General features: G+C 39.5%; 2 protein-coding genes across 4 annotated transcripts; both read left to right on the top strand.

Moving 5' to 3' along the window:
* Positions 1-4,001: 4,001 nt before the first annotated feature.
* Positions 4,002-12,745, top strand: LOC122999000 (cytosolic 5'-nucleotidase 1A-like). 3 transcript variants are annotated; one of them, XM_044376060.1, is made up of 7 exons: positions 4,011-4,091; positions 4,206-4,564; positions 5,873-6,040; positions 6,309-6,438; positions 9,510-9,632; positions 9,823-10,007; positions 10,615-12,745. In XM_044376060.1, exons 2-7 carry the CDS (start codon positions 4,424-4,426, stop codon positions 10,984-10,986), a joined length of 1,119 nt encoding a protein of 372 aa, XP_044231995.1. In that variant the 5' UTR covers positions 4,011-4,091; positions 4,206-4,423; the 3' UTR covers positions 10,987-12,745. The 3 variants fall into 3 exon arrangements, with proteins under 3 accessions (XP_044231996.1, XP_044231995.1, XP_044231997.1); XM_044376061.1 differs by having other exon boundaries at positions 4,002-4,564; XM_044376062.1 differs by lacking the exons at positions 4,011-4,091; positions 4,206-4,564 and adding an exon at positions 4,944-5,199.
* Positions 12,746-13,181: 436 nt separating this feature from the next.
* LOC122998868 (interferon alpha-inducible protein 27-like protein 2A) lies at positions 13,182-14,988 on the top strand. Its single transcript, XM_044375906.1, has 4 exons — positions 13,182-13,285; positions 13,404-13,427; positions 13,920-14,105; positions 14,620-14,988. The coding sequence occupies exons 1-4, from the start codon at positions 13,216-13,218 to the stop codon at positions 14,703-14,705; spliced, it is 366 nt and encodes a 121-aa protein (XP_044231841.1). The 5' UTR covers positions 13,182-13,215; the 3' UTR covers positions 14,706-14,988.
* Positions 14,989-15,488: the final 500 nt, after the last annotated feature.

Raw genomic sequence — 15,488 nt, 5'->3', positions numbered from 1 at the left:
CTGATATCAGATGGTGGATGTATAGTGTATAGATGCCTCTGTTTGTCCTGCATGGTTACAATTCCTTCTTTTCAGTCCGCGTCTGAATGTAACTGCTGTTGTCGTCAAGGCCTGAGTGACCACCACTGTGAAGCTTATGTAAGAATTGGTGCCCTGCTTTCCCCTTCCCCACTATGGGCCTGTGTGTGAATCACAGAAAGACAGACACTGTTATAAGGCCTAGGAAACACACAGGCAGCACACACTTCCTGTTTTTGTGTCGAACCCATTGGAGGCAGGAAGTGAGAGGAACCACTGCTCTGCCTTTTATGCTCTCTGATGAGTGAATGTTGCCTGACGAAAAGAAACTAGTGCTCAGTCAGCTGCCACCCACTTACACTAAAGATTTAGGAGGGTGGGGTGGATCTAGACTGTTGCCTCTCTGAAAGCCAATAACAACAAATCCAATTATGTCACTTGAGTGCTGTGTGGATGCCGTTAATGGTCTGTGATGCCACTTCAGCAAATGACCTTCATATGGGGTCCTTTACCATGGCGGTGGACGATTGCCAACTCTTATTCCGGAGTAGGCCTCTACTTGTGTGTAACAGCATATGTGTGTGTGTGTGTGTGTGTGTGTGTGTATGTGTGTGTGTAGCTGTGCATGGAAACTGGGGAAGGGTTCAAGCCAAAACCGAGTAGAACCCCATAGAACAAAGAATCTGGTGGTGGAAAACAAGCCTGAGTGGTCGCTTTGAAGGACTGATTAAGGTTATAGTCATCCGTCTTGCTTCCAGCCTCCAGGCTGTGTGTTTGGGGGGTGGGGCCTTGATAAGAAGTAGGGGGTAGTCCAGGCTGCTACCCTCTTTGTTCTGGCCTGCTCCACTCATGCCTGCTTTTGTCTCCACCCACAGTCTACCACTGAGAGAGCATTATCTCTCTATCCGTCTCGCGCCAAAACAGGGAGGGGGGCGTGTTGCTTTTTCTTCCTACTTTCTGTTTCTCTGTCCCTATTCTAAAGTACACTTTGTATCTGACACCTTTCTAGGGCAACCCAGTGACTGCAATTACAAGAGTAGGTGTTCAAAAGCTCATTGAGTCCAGTCAGCGCAGATATATTTCTCTATATTTCAGTGTCTAGCATTTCCCGCCACTCCAGGGTGCACGGGGAGGGGAGTGGTGTCACAGCCGGTATGAAGAAAGGCTGGCTCCTCTGAGCCTCGCGCCAAATGCCGGCGTTATTCAAATCAGCTCAGTGGGTGCGGCCCAACTGTCTCTATGTCCTGTTAACCCCCTCAGAGCTTCATGCAAGCAAGCAGAACACAAAGGCAGAGACAAGTGTGGGCTAGGAGCTTTGTTTCAAAAATAGCAAATGTTTCACTGATGTTTCACAGGAACAGCAGAATGTGAAGTCTTTACTTTCTACTGCAGAGAAAGATTAAATAATAATTTTAACATTTAATAATGTTTTTTTAGGGGTTTCTTTGCTAGTCTAGAGGCTCATTTTAGATGAAATATTTGTACATTATGTGAAGCTTTAAATCATCATTATTTTCTTTTATGAAACAAAATGCTTGTCATTCTGTACTGAATGTTGGAAATATTAAGTCTATTCTACTGAAACATTAAGTTTTTGGCTCATAATAATCCAAATTGATTATCACTGACACACCGAAAGTCCTTGTAAAAAGAGTATTATTTACTATTCCAGAGTCAAAATATAATATTCAGGATTTCAGATCAACTTCCTTTCTCAAACAAGCAGAGTTTCTCTTTCATATCCTCTTTGTCTACAGGGCTCAGAGGAATGAATGAACCAATACAACATACAATGAAAGGCTTACTTATCCTCTACTACACTCTAGTGGCTGTGAGCATGAAATGCAAGAAATGACTGAACTTTTACAGTCTTTCATTATTACTTACATACTATTACTGGGCCTATTAACTAAACATCCCAAACCATGGTGGCATTTATGAAAAGACAGACCCATTTCTCAAAACTATAAACAATACTCCCCTGTTTTCACTCATGTGCTCATTTAGAAAGCATTGGGATTCAATATCATCAACTCAAGTCACAGGTGGAACCCAATTAACACATAATTCCCCAGGTAGAAACACTAAGAGTCAAAATTGTTCACACACCAATCAGAACCTCAGGATAGATAGATAGCGGGGCTGTGGGTCAGTTCATTTGTTGTGGAACAATGGATCCACAAAGACTTGAGGCAGAATAAATGTGATTTCTTTCTTTATGTACAAACTGTTTTTCTTTTTATTCATTGGTTTATATTGGTAAATACATGGAAATTATTTTGCTGTATTTCTCTCCTCTTTATCAGTTGCATATTTTTACAGTACGTTACAGTACACTCTATGTTTGATGGCTTTTGTGTGATGTCTAAAGGTAAAGTTTAGTTTAGATGTAAGATTACATAGTTTTGAGTGGAGAGTTTGGTTTTGACATGCAACATGAGTGTGCAGTTATGCACTTGTGTTTAGAGTTTTGGGAAATGGGGCATAATTTCAAGAAATGTGTTTTAGCATTCGAGAGGAACTGTAATACCACCACACTTCTAGGAGACTTTAAATAACAAAGCAACCCAAGTGTTTTTCAGATTTAATCTAAATGTTTTGGAAAAATCCACAGGTCTTACTCTAATGCATACCTACATGTTGGTACACACTAATGGGTTTGCATATTTAATTTTTAACATATCTTATACTTAAGAGAACAGATATATTGTATGCCTCTACAGTTGGTCTAGTGCCAGACAATTTAAGCCACATAATCCTTCTTCCAGCCAATCAGTAAAAACTCTGCATCTGGTCTCTGGAGAGCCTGTGGGAGAGTGTGTGGTCACAGCCCGACAAATATTATATTATGTTGGTTACATCGACACAATCGCAAATGGCACTTGGCACTGTTGGTTTCATGTGTGCTGTCTCTAGAGGTATTGAACAGATAATAGTATCAATCCTGACTGTAATTTGGTACAATTTTGATGTCAATGCATGTAAAATATATGAAGCATCACTGTAGATTTACACTGAAAAGTAGTGAAAAGAAATATTTAACTCATTTTTTTTTTAAATGTTGGTTTCTACAGGTTTTAGCAAAAATGTTTTTACATATATAGTCTCGTCTGATGTCAACAGATTGATTTGCTACCTTTAATGCTGACGAGTATATAAAGATGATGACCGTAATGGATGTGTCCAGCAGCAGGCTGAGTCTTTAATATCCTTTTGTTCCTTGAGTCCCTGCATGGATGCCTGCTCAATATCCTCTTCCCAGAAACCATCTGCAGATGGTAAATTGCCCGTTTGTTGTGATAAAAGCATTTGCTAATATTATTTATAACGTGTAACCCTCAAAGCAACATCTACACTTTCATCTTTGCTCATTGCATTACCTGTCTCTCTGACTGATGCCATATTTGGAGGGTTATATATGCAGTCTGGTGTCTCCACAGCCAATCAGATCTTGGTGTCCCAGCCAGCCTGACTCCCTAGCCGTTGCCTGGCAACTGGGACTGCTGCTCTGTAATTCAATCCATGGAAAGATCCTGCAGGGGTTTACATGAGAAGAGGCAAGAAGAAATTATCATTAGATGCACAGTGGGACACAAATGACCAAGGATGGACTCCATTTCCCACACTGCTGAGCCGGGACATGAAATGGTATTGTACATTGGGAGTAGAGATCATATGGGATAAAATGTACCTCAACTGCTTTTGTAGTTATAAATCTAAAAGAAAAACAACAACAATCTTCTTTTTAAATGACCTATAAATGCACTGTGTGAGAAAATAGCTTTGCTTCTACGATTTCAAACTCCACCCTTGTATTAGGAGAAGGGAAGCATAAATACATTACAAGCATCATGACACAGTGGTGCTTTGACACACCGGTCTGTTCTGTCCAAAGGGTGCAACGAGCAGTTGTCACATAGATTCAATCACATGCTCTGCTGCTGCTCCAGGGAATAACACACAGAAAGGGTTAAAAAGGGGGAGGATGCAAAATGGCTTTAAGTCAGTTGTGTGCATGAGAGAGTGACACAGAGAAAGACAAGCACAGAGAAGCTGAGCGAGGAATATAATACGTAAGATGTCAGGGATTAGAAGAACTATTAACAGCTTGAATTGTATCTTTAACTGAATTACTCTCATCCCTCTTTTATTCTGCAACATCTCGTTCCTGCTCTGCTTTTTTTCAGAGCATTTAGCTGAGTGGCTCTGCAGCTACAGTCAGATCGATCCATCTCCTGAGTGCACCACGACTGAATTCAAATTGCTAATGTGCTAGAGTGAGTAAGGACTTTGTTGGGAACTCCTGCCAGAGAGAGGGAGACTACAGGGAGAGCTATCGGGGGGGCACACTGGGACTCAGTGTGGACCTGAGAGAGTTAGGATAGTGGTGAGCCAAAGAGGTAAGATGAATGTTAACAACGGTCAAACTCTGACCATTGGTGGACAGGACTTGACCAGGAATGGCAGCAGCAGTAGCAATCGAGCCCCCTGGGAAGATGCTAGGACGGTTCTGAAGCCCTCCACCCCTACCAAGAAACCTAAACCAGTGAGTATCCCCAGAGCCTTACGCAGCATCCATTTAAAGTTACAGTTTGTCTTGTCTTTATCTGAGTTGTTGCCATGAAGACTGAATTATGAATATCAGTTATTTTATTGTTATTTGGGATAAATTAAAGTCAAATTTAATCTTGTTGTCATCACTTTGGAGCTGAATTGTGATGCTCTTTCTTGGCAGTGAAAACCCTGCACACACACTTGCTTTCACTATTTGAGGTGGCTTATTTCACAGTGGCCAAGACTGATGTCACATGATAAATGACAGATGAGAGAAGACAGACACCCTGACCTCTCAACTTTATCAAAGTCCTGGTCTGGTATAACACAGCAGGTTGCTGTCTAATAGAGTTTAATTGTGTGTGTTGCAGCCTTCAGTTTAGTTAGTGAATAGAGGGTTATGTGGAAATATATTTGTGTGAAACAGGATACAGAGGCTCAGGGAGGCTTTATTGTGTCAGCTGGAAACTGAGCAAAGCATAGAGGGATCTTGTTTCAGATCAGGTGGATAGCTCTCCCTAAAGACTCGATTGGATTTCTTACCTGAAGAAAATGCATCCAAACACAAAAACAGACACAACAACGGCAACTTCAGGTCCTGGCAGGATGCATGGAGTTGTCTCTGTTGTAAGTCTGCCACAAATATGTAATACTTCTTAAGTAATTGAAGTAATTAGTCAAGTTCTGTAAATAATAATTATTTTCACTCCCAGGTTTAATGTTAAAATGGCAGACAATTTAAATAGATTAATCTTGTATCTAAAATTTCTGAACATAACTCAATGATTGTTGTTCATAAAACATGAAAATTCTCAAATAGCACTATTTTCTTATGGTTATCTGTCAAAATATGATCAAAAAGTTCAAGATTACAGTAACAATTACAGTGTGTTACATTTTGTGCCTCCAAAGAGTTAACAAGTGTCAGCCAGTTCTGGTATGTGTGTGCACTATCAGAGTCTTGCAGAGGAAAGTATTTCATATCACACTGTCACTTGTATTCTGTCACATCAGATCACTCACTTTACCCGCTGTTGTAGGTCAGGCAGTGGCATTAAAGCCTTTATTAAATTAGTCCTGTCTACTGGGAACTGTCAGAGTCAGCGAATAAGCAAAAGTTTCAATATCCTTATTCAACTGCTGCAGAATATGAATAATGTACTCCACAAGGCTTTGCTTGGTAAAAAAAAAAGGAATAAATGAATTTGAAGAACAGTTGCAACTCTGAAACCTGATTATATGACATCAACTCTTCTTGAGCTGGATGAAAATGAGACACATTTAATCTCTGATCCTCCAGCCCAAGCCGGAGAATGCCATCACCATCGCTGTGTCGTCAAGAGTCCTCTTCAACATGGAGAAGGAGCAGCAGATTTATGAGCAGCAAGGCATGGAAGAGTACATTAAGTATCAGGTGGAGCATGAAACGGAGCCTTTTAGCCCCGGCCCTGCCTTCTCCTTTGTCAAGGTCAGAGAAAAGAAGAGGTGGAGAAACACACAATCACACCCGAGCACACTCTCAAAAACTTATATACATACACACTATATCAAACCAAATGTAGAATGATTCCCTGGTGTCAGTGTTATGTGTTAGGTCGTGTTTCTGGAGGAGGTGAATGCATAATATGCGTTAAACACCAACCCACTCGAACAAACACATGCACTGCCATTCCCACTGCAGGGGTTCAGTATTATCTTTTTTTATAACTCAAATCTGTGTTTGGCTGTGTTCCCAGGCTCTGGAGGCTGTGAACACTCGCCTGAGGGAGCTTTACCCCGAGAGCGAGGAGCTCTTTGATGTTGTGCTCATGACCAACAACCATGCATACGTCGGCCTGCGACTCATCAATACCATCAATCATCACCGTGAGTTACTGATACGCAGGGACGATGCACAGATGTGCTTGTCTTTACCTTTTTGATACCTGTGAAAAATCCCTTTTGATGGATGGTGTTCATCCACTTAGAATTTTTCAAAACTGAAGGGTAACGTGTACATAAATCACAGAGTGCAAGCAACAGGATGCTGACTGCAGCTCACTTAACGGCCACCGGTGTCACTAATGAAAGGGAATTTCTGATTCTTACATATAGAACCTTTAAGCTAAATAAATGAGACTTCTCTCTCGATCACATTTTGGAGATGTGTGGTTTTCACAGGACATTGATGAAACTGCACACTTAAACGAAGACTGTACTGTAGTGGAAGAACCCTTTAATGAAGATTAAGATTAATGAATTACTAACATTTATTATTGCAGACCATAAGACTTAAAATGTGAACGACTCCTGACTCTTTATTAAATCTGCCTCTCTTATAATTAAGGCATCATATCTGCAGTTATAAATGGTTGTTAAGTCATTAATAAAGGGTGATGCTTTTATCACTTTACAATAATCTATGATATCCGCAGGATAAAGATCAATGAGGCCATCAACATCCGTTGGTGAAGAGTTGGTGAAGCTTCATACTTGGGTCAGGTAGTGACACCTGATAAAGTACATTATTAGAAATGGATGGATACCAGAGATAATAATAGATGCTTGTCAAGCATTGTTAGGACTTTGTTTTTTTTACCAAATTACATGAGATTTAAAGGATAAGTGTGGTGCTACATGTTTCTTTTTGTCATTAAATCCCAGAAAAGATCAAAACCAACAATGAATTGATTCTACTAACAAGTATTCAGATTGTTTCTCTGTGCTAGACAGCACTAGTGTATATGTTAAAGAAAAAAATTAAAAACACATGAATGAGCGACAGTGTTGTGCAGGTGACTTCTCTCTTTCATTTCAATGAACATGGTCACTGTGGTTTATCGTATTTATAGTCAATCCATCATATACGATCCTGCTACTGTAAATACTAGTAGTGTGACAAATCCACAGCTGAAAGCAATCTCCAACAAATGTGTTATATAATCTGTGACATTCCTCCCTCTCTGCCTGCTGCTTGTGTGGTTGGTTTGGATTCCTGGCTCAGGAGCCAATAGGCAGAGTTGGAGAGGACATCAAGAAACTGCCTACACCTGAATTATCAGGCCTCAGCCTACTAACATCTTTCTCTTTTCTTCCACCTAGGCCTTCGTTAGCCAGTATGGTTAGGGCTTTGTGTTTTGTTTCCATGCATCACACACTACACTCATCCACATACATTCATTGACTTAGCTTACTAACATTATTATTATATTATTTTAGCTCAAGTTGACAATAAATGTCAATTTTAGCAATTTTAGAAACCTTATTCATGTGTGATTCTGAGCCAGTCCGTGGCTCCTATTTGAGACACATTTGCTAAAAACTACTTTACCCAGAAATTTTGGAAAGTATTAAGACTTTTTTTCTTTACAAAAAAAATGAACTACATATTCATGACCCTTTTTTAATGATTTCTGTTTTGCGTTTGAACAAATGGGCTTGGGGCTCAGAGCCATAGAAAGGCTTTGGCAGTCGGAAAGTATTGGGATTTGTTGATGATTAGGAAAATATGAAACATTCCCTGCCTTATAGTTGCCTCTGAATGAACTGAGCTACTTTTTGCTGATGCAGTTCATTTTCTGACCTGTGCTCTGCTTGTGTCAAGCCATCACTTCAGCCAATGATTGTTGACACAGTTCAGTTATTTTTTTCATGCTGGAGGGTCAATTAACTGTTGATACAACTTCAAGGCTGTCCTGCTGAGTTATTTTTTTTTAAAGTCAGCAGGGTTGCCCCTTTTCATCACCTTCAAGATCAATAACAAGGCTGTAAACTGAACTGGATGTAAGCACTCTGTATGTGTATAGTGTGCTTACTTGGACAGTTTGCAGGTATCAATTCCAAAAAACTTGTGGGTTTCCATTGTGTGATCTCCTGAAACAGAGCAAGACCTAGCACAGATCCATGTGTTGGCTGGACTACAGTGTGCGGTCACTGCTGTAGACTCTGCACAGCTGGTCCTCTCTATTCCCACACTGTGAGTGACTTTATGACCCAGTGTCCCTCTCCAGGTCGCACAGACATACAAGTGTGTACATGAAGTCTACTCAATACATGTACAAGTACAAGTATCCTCCGTTGACTCAGCGAACGGAAGAGAGAGAATAAGACAAAGACAGAGAGGAAAAGGAAAGGAAAATGAACTGGCCTGTACTCTAAGAATCTCTTGTTCTGTGATGCTACACTGTTCAACTGAAGCTATTTTGTTTATTTCCTTTGTGAAGCCCCGCGTGTCTACTGATTCCCATTCAGTTTAAGGGGTCACCCTCCTCCCTGTGGATGAACAGGGACTGCTGTTGGTTATTGTGGGATCTTTCTCATGGTCCACCACATTATGTCCCCCAAGGGAAGTGATGGGAGTCGGGGATCCCACACCCAGCACCCACTGATGTAGTCAAGCCAAGCGGAAAAATCTGCACTGCCCGAGACAAGATCTCAGGCTCTCTGCTTTCACGTCACACCGGGTTCGTTGTTCCTTTCCCTGCTCTGCTGCCTAAAGCAACACACTGCTGACAACCAGTATTTGACATTACTGTGATGAATGTAAAAATAGGTGGTTATGCCCCCAGTTGCCCCTGATTCTTTATTCTTTGTTGTCATTTTCTGAAATTGCAGAAACATTATCTATCTCAAGTTGGAAGCATTCCTGGTATTTAAGTTTTATTCATCAAAATTGTAATAACAGCATTTACAGGACCAGTGTGGAAGATTTAGTGGCATCTAGCAGTGAGTTTGCAGATTGCAACAAACTGAATACAACCCCCCCCCCCCCCCCCCCCCCCCCCGTGAGTGGTGTACAAACTCTACAGTGAAACAATAACTAACATATGTGGCCCATATAAATTTCTTTAACAAAAAGTTGACCTTTTTGTGTGAACAATGTGATCAGTTGATTTCTGTACATCTTCAATTCTATGTACACTGATGTTTACTGAACTTTTGCTTCCTCCTGTCTGCAGAGCTGTTCATCGAGCGCTTCTGTATGACTGGTGGAAACAGCCCCATCGGCTACCTGAAGGCCTACCACACTAACTTATACTTGTCTGCTGATGCAGCCAAGGTTCGGGAAGCTCTGGAGGAAGGTCAGTTCAGAGTCTCATTTCACTTAGAAGCTGTAGCACTAGACTAAGGAGGCAGAAGTTTATTATAGTGTCTGATATGTGCTGCTAAGATCTGGTGATGTGTAACTGATTTTCAACAGCAACAGCTGTTAAACTCTGTCTGTGTACATGTACTGTACGATGTGTGTTTAAAATATTGTGTGTGAATCAGGTATAGCAGCAGCCACAATGTTTACCCCAGAGAAGATGAAGGAAGTATCGGAGACTCAGCTGCGCGTTGCATTTGATGGTGACGCTGTCCTCTTCTCTGATGAGTCTGAACGCATTTTCAAGGCCCACGGACTTGACAAGTTCTTTGAGCATGAGAAGGCACATGAGAACAAGCCTCTGGACCATGTACAGTATACACAGAGTGACAATTATCAGTACCACACAGCTATTGAAAATGTAGTACACCCAATTCTGGGTTACTACAATCTGGGTCTTATTACTTCTGACCATCATTTCAATCACCAAAATAATTTGTGTGATCTGCAAACATGGTGACATCGCTATAACAAAGTTTGACATGGCAAGAAACAAGTGATCAGACAAAGTGAGCACACTGAGTTGTCTGCAATAATCCTTAATTGAGCAGGAAAACAGTGTGCATGCACAACTTCATTCATTTCATTGGTTTACAACAGACAGTTTTACATTTGTTAAGTTTGTTTTTTTGTGATGTCACAGCATTGCCAGAATAACTTGGCAAGTACGATGTAATTAGGCCTGAATGGACAAGCGATGGCTATGAAACTATGAAGAAAGTATGAAATTAGACCCAAATTATCATAAGCCAAAATTATAATTTAAATTGGTAAACTACTTATGGGGCATAGTTTGCTCTCTTGGCTGAGATTCTAACAATTATATGAATTTTATGTCTCCTAAACCAAATATAAACACAGAAAACTTCCAAATGCACTGTGAGCTGACTGTCCATTATTCTCCCTTCTGTCTGCAGGGGCCATTGAAGGGCTTCCTGGAGGCTTTAGGAAAGCTGCAGAAGAAGTTTTATGGCAAAGGCCAGCGTATGGACTGCCCTATCCGTACCTACCTGGTGACAGCTCGCAGTGCAGCCAGTTCTGGTACCAGAGCCCTAAAAACTCTGCGCTCATGGGGTCTAGAGATCGATGAGGCTCTCTTTCTGGCAGGGGCACCCAAGGGCCCCATGCTGGAGAAGATCAGGCCACACATTTTCTTTGATGACCAGATGTTTCATGTGGAAGGGGCAGCAGAGCTAGGGACAGTGGCGTGCCATGTGCCCTACGGTATCGCTCAGAGAGTTGCTAAGAAAGGAATTAAAGACAAAGAGACGTCTTCAGCACTCAAGTAACCTTTTTAAAGAGGACATCACTGTGCAGAAGCAAAGGAGACTAAAGGGACATTTCATTTTGGCATTCGGCAGCTTAAGATGTTGGAACTGACGGAAAATGTTATAAGTTACCAAAACTATGATTGAAATGGGTTGAAAATGTAATAAAATCCAGTTGATGCAGTATAACTTATATATAATAATAATGTGATGTCATTACAGTAATTCACAAGTTCTTATATTAACAGTTTATGACATTTCAATTCATTCAAAGGGTAATTTTTACCTATTCTGGTTATTATAAGTTTATGAAGTGGTCCCACCTACAACACTCTTTATAAAGGGTTTATAAATTGTAACTAATGGATTAATGGTCAATAGATTACGGTCATAATGTTTATAGATTAATTCTAAGCTATTAATTAGAACAGAATTCATCTTGTCATGTTGTCAAAAATATGTTTGACTAGTTGGACCACTAATTAGGCATTTAGGCTTTATTAATGGTATTATTACTAAACAGAAAGGATAAAGACCAGCCAAAGGAATTATTCACAAACCATTCACCTTAAATCTGTTAATTAATGGCTTATAACTGCTCTTTAAAGCATTAGTAAATCATTTATAAACCATTAATAAAGCCATTGGTTACATCTTTTAAACCCTTTATAAGAAGTGTCTTCTTAGAGAGTGGTGCTCAAAACTAGTTGTGTTTAAAATCTCCATTTGCAGTGGGAAATTTTCCACACATACCAGCAATCTGTTGTATTAGCCTGTAAAATTAAGTGTATTTTAAATCAAACAGAACCAAATATTAGAAAGTGCTAAACATAATTTATTTAGATGTCAGCTGGGTTACAAATCAAACATCATGTGACTTGTCAAGACTATTTTTGATAAAGAGTGAGTCTGAATGCAGCCTGGATGTGCTAATGTGATTAAAAGCAGCATATCACTTTATGCAGAGTCATCGTTTGGATTTATACAGTTTTATCATTTTACCGCTTGTCTGTGTGTTAAACTGGTGCCTTTTTCTCACTATTGTTTTATGGATTTTTTGGCGTCAGTCATGCATGTTGGTACATGTGGTTGTTTGATTATTGTATATGAATGTATTTTAATAAATTTACAAACAAACTTAGTATGATGGTAACATTTTTAATATCTAACTTCATAATTATTTATTATTATTCTTGTAGAAGATAATAAAAATAACATATGCAGCCCTTACTGACATCCATTGAGAGTAACTTTCATTTCTGCTAGTTGTCACTAAAGTGCCGCAAATTCAGTGTCCCTCTTGTCGTCGCCTCCCTGTCTGTCTTATTGTGTCATTTACTGTAGGTGTGTTGTTATTCGTACTGTTGCTCTGCTGTTCTGTATGCATGTGAAGCAAGTTGTAACTGAGTAAGGCCAAACTCGCCATGGACTGTTATGCAATGAAGTTTTTATTGCTTCAGATCTGAAGTAAAACTGACTGTGTTAATATCTGTTCCCTGTCTTTCGCAAACAAATCAAGAATTAAAATAAAAAATTAAAAGCCAGATCCAATAATACAGAATGATCATTCCTCTCCACAGCAGGGGGAGACAGAGACCAACAAGCATTTAGTTGCATTTGTCAGCTGATTCTAACTTGACAGGAGGACGATTTTATGTAACTTGACTGAATGTGAATTTCAAGGAATGCCCTATCGTCAAAGATGGGGTCATTTTGTGTCAAAGCAATGAAAAGCAATCCACAGTTTAGCCCACATTGACTTCTGTTGTGCTGACTGCGTGAAGAGTTTTGAAAAAGTGAACTGAATATTGAGAAATAAATGTTACAAATAACAGAACTGTAACAAAAGACAAGTTTACTGTTTTGTTTTTTTAAATCTTGGATTCCTATTACCCGATCCCAAGGTAGCAACTACTCTTCTTGAGGTCCACACAAGTAAATATTACATCATAATGCAAAACAATAGTGTAATAAAGTGTACGGCAAAAGGGAACAAACAAACAAACAATGAATCAAATAACAAACATAAAGGACATAAAGGGAAACAAACATAAAGAGATCTTGAAAAAGGTGGTACAGTTAAACAGACAGTAGATCACAAGTGCACAATAAATATCTTTTATATCCATTTATTCTGAATTGAAGGGGTATTCTGGTTAAAAATGAAAATTTGTTTTTATTTACATCATTGTTGCTCTTTAGTTTCAGTTTCTCAGAAATGACAACAACAGGGTATATATAGCCTTACCCATGCATCAGGTTGTACATTACACGCCTCATCACAGGCTGATCACTCCTAAAGCTGACATGGAAGAACTTTGTGAGTATAAATGTTCCTTTGACAACACTTTTTCTTAATATTAACCAGCATAGCAAACATATCTGCTCAGCATGGATAACATGGTAACTTGTGTTTTCTTTTTGTGCTTTATTGACAGGTAAGATCCTCCTTACCGGTGGAGGTAAGATATTAGCAAAGTCTTTGGAAATCAATCAGAATCAACACAACTTGTTAAAAAGTCTTTGAGCACGTACATCTTTTACAGTTTTTCTCAGTTGCTTTTGCAGAATGTCAAATGAAAATCCTGATACTCAAAACACTGTCTGCACTTTCTGAAAACCATAGTTCATTTTCTCACATTATATTTATGTCCTGTTGCTTTCACACAGAAGTAATGCCGAAATAATGATGAAAGGACATGTAATTTTGTTTGCAGCTATGCAGCAGTTGATCGGTTTACGTTACGTCACGGTTTACGTTGACAGATGAGTTAAATGTTTCGAGAGCGTGACGTCTTTATGCAGGACAAATGAAGTGTTGTGCCTCTCAGTATAAAATGAGGTGGTGAAGTGTGTTTTAGAAGATGTGCTTAAACAATTGAGGAAAAACAATCCCTCAAATGTTATACTCTCATCAATAGAAACAAAGTGTCTTCTGCTGTGTTCTTGTCTAGCTGGTGCCTGGAATGTGTTCCTGACTCGTTCTGCTCTGGCTGCTGTTCTGCCTGTTCTTCTGGCTGCCCTGGGTTTCACCTCAGATGGAATAGCAGCAAGCATCATTGCTTCCATAATATATTATGCAAGTACTTTTGGAGGAGGCATGACATTTGGGAGTCTGGTGGAAACCTTGCTGTCATTGGGTAAACTAGACATTTTATTTATATTAATTTTCACCTCAATGAACATGTATCTTTTCATAGTAAAGAGGAGCAGTCTAGGCTAATGCCCCAACCTTTTGCTATTTTATCCTTGTGTTTTATTTGCAGATTTACATGTCAAAATGTTTGATCTTTGCTTTTGCTTTTACTGTCCTTTGTACATATGCAGGGCATGTACAGCTGAATAAATGAATGATTAAAACGTAATATGTGCTGGTAATCAAAGTGGGTGGAGGAAGCATTGGGAGTGTCAGTGGGTGAGAAGTGTTTGCTCCATAATAGCGAAAAGGGTGGAGAATAAAATAGAATGATGCTTGTAGCATTACTGGAGGAAGATAAAAATCCTGTTAATCCCCTGCAAATAAAGTTGTAAGTTATTTTACACTCTAGAGTAAAAGCTTTACTTATGGACAGACGAGTATAACAGGGAGCTGATGATCTCTTGGTATTCCTCATATGTAATGTGATCTCACTGTGGGTGTGCCTGGTCTTTCAGGAGCAGGAACTGCACTTACGCCCGTCGCTGGAGGAGTTGCAGGCTGGCTGATATCATCCATCTGTAACACGACTGACACCAACTAAAGATTTACAGTATAAATATTCACCTGATTTACTCTTTAGCAAAGGGAGACAACTACAAATGATGTTTGTGCTGTAGTGTGATAAATCTGATTCACCTGAATTAAATGTTTCCATGTGTGTGCCACACACTTAGCTTAAAACATCTTTCAAGAAGCAAGTATATATAATATGTTTTGACACCATTTAACTGACTCTGGAGGCAGCTAAAATGCTTTTGTGCTCTTGGGATATATTTATCTTCTCATAATGTCCAATTCTGATCAAGTCAAAATAAAATGCATGAAAAAAGCCACCATTCTTCTGTTATTGTTGGTGCTGCAGTAGTAACAATTTGAAACATTTTCATATATTACATATATCATATTTTATGGAGCCAAGAGAGAAGAAGCATACAAATTAATACACAAAACACAAGTTAAAAGGGAAATATTATGCACATTTACATGTCTCCTTTTTTATTCTGGGACTCTACCGGAATGTCTTTGCAATATCAGTTCAAAAAGCTCCCTATTTAACTCATACTGACCCTTTAAACAGCCCCTCAGTACTGAAACAGGCCGTCTCCGAAGATTCCACTCTATTCTGATTGGCCAGCTTTCAGAAGTTGCCCCTCAGCAGACTTACAGTAACTCTGGAGGCTATATCATCAAAGCATGAAACAAACTATAGCGGTAGTATTTTGCTACTTCTTCTTGTTCTTTACTCAAAATGGAAACTTCTCAGTACATGCTTGAGCCAAAACCTGACCTGAAATATGAGGGTGGACAACGCAAACAACACATG

The sequence above is a fragment of the Thunnus albacares genome, chromosome 15, assembly GCF_914725855.1.
Source record: "Thunnus albacares chromosome 15, fThuAlb1.1, whole genome shotgun sequence".
NCBI lineage: Eukaryota > Metazoa > Chordata > Actinopteri > Scombriformes > Scombridae > Thunnus > Thunnus albacares.
This window is presented reverse-complemented; position numbering and strand designations above follow the sequence as displayed.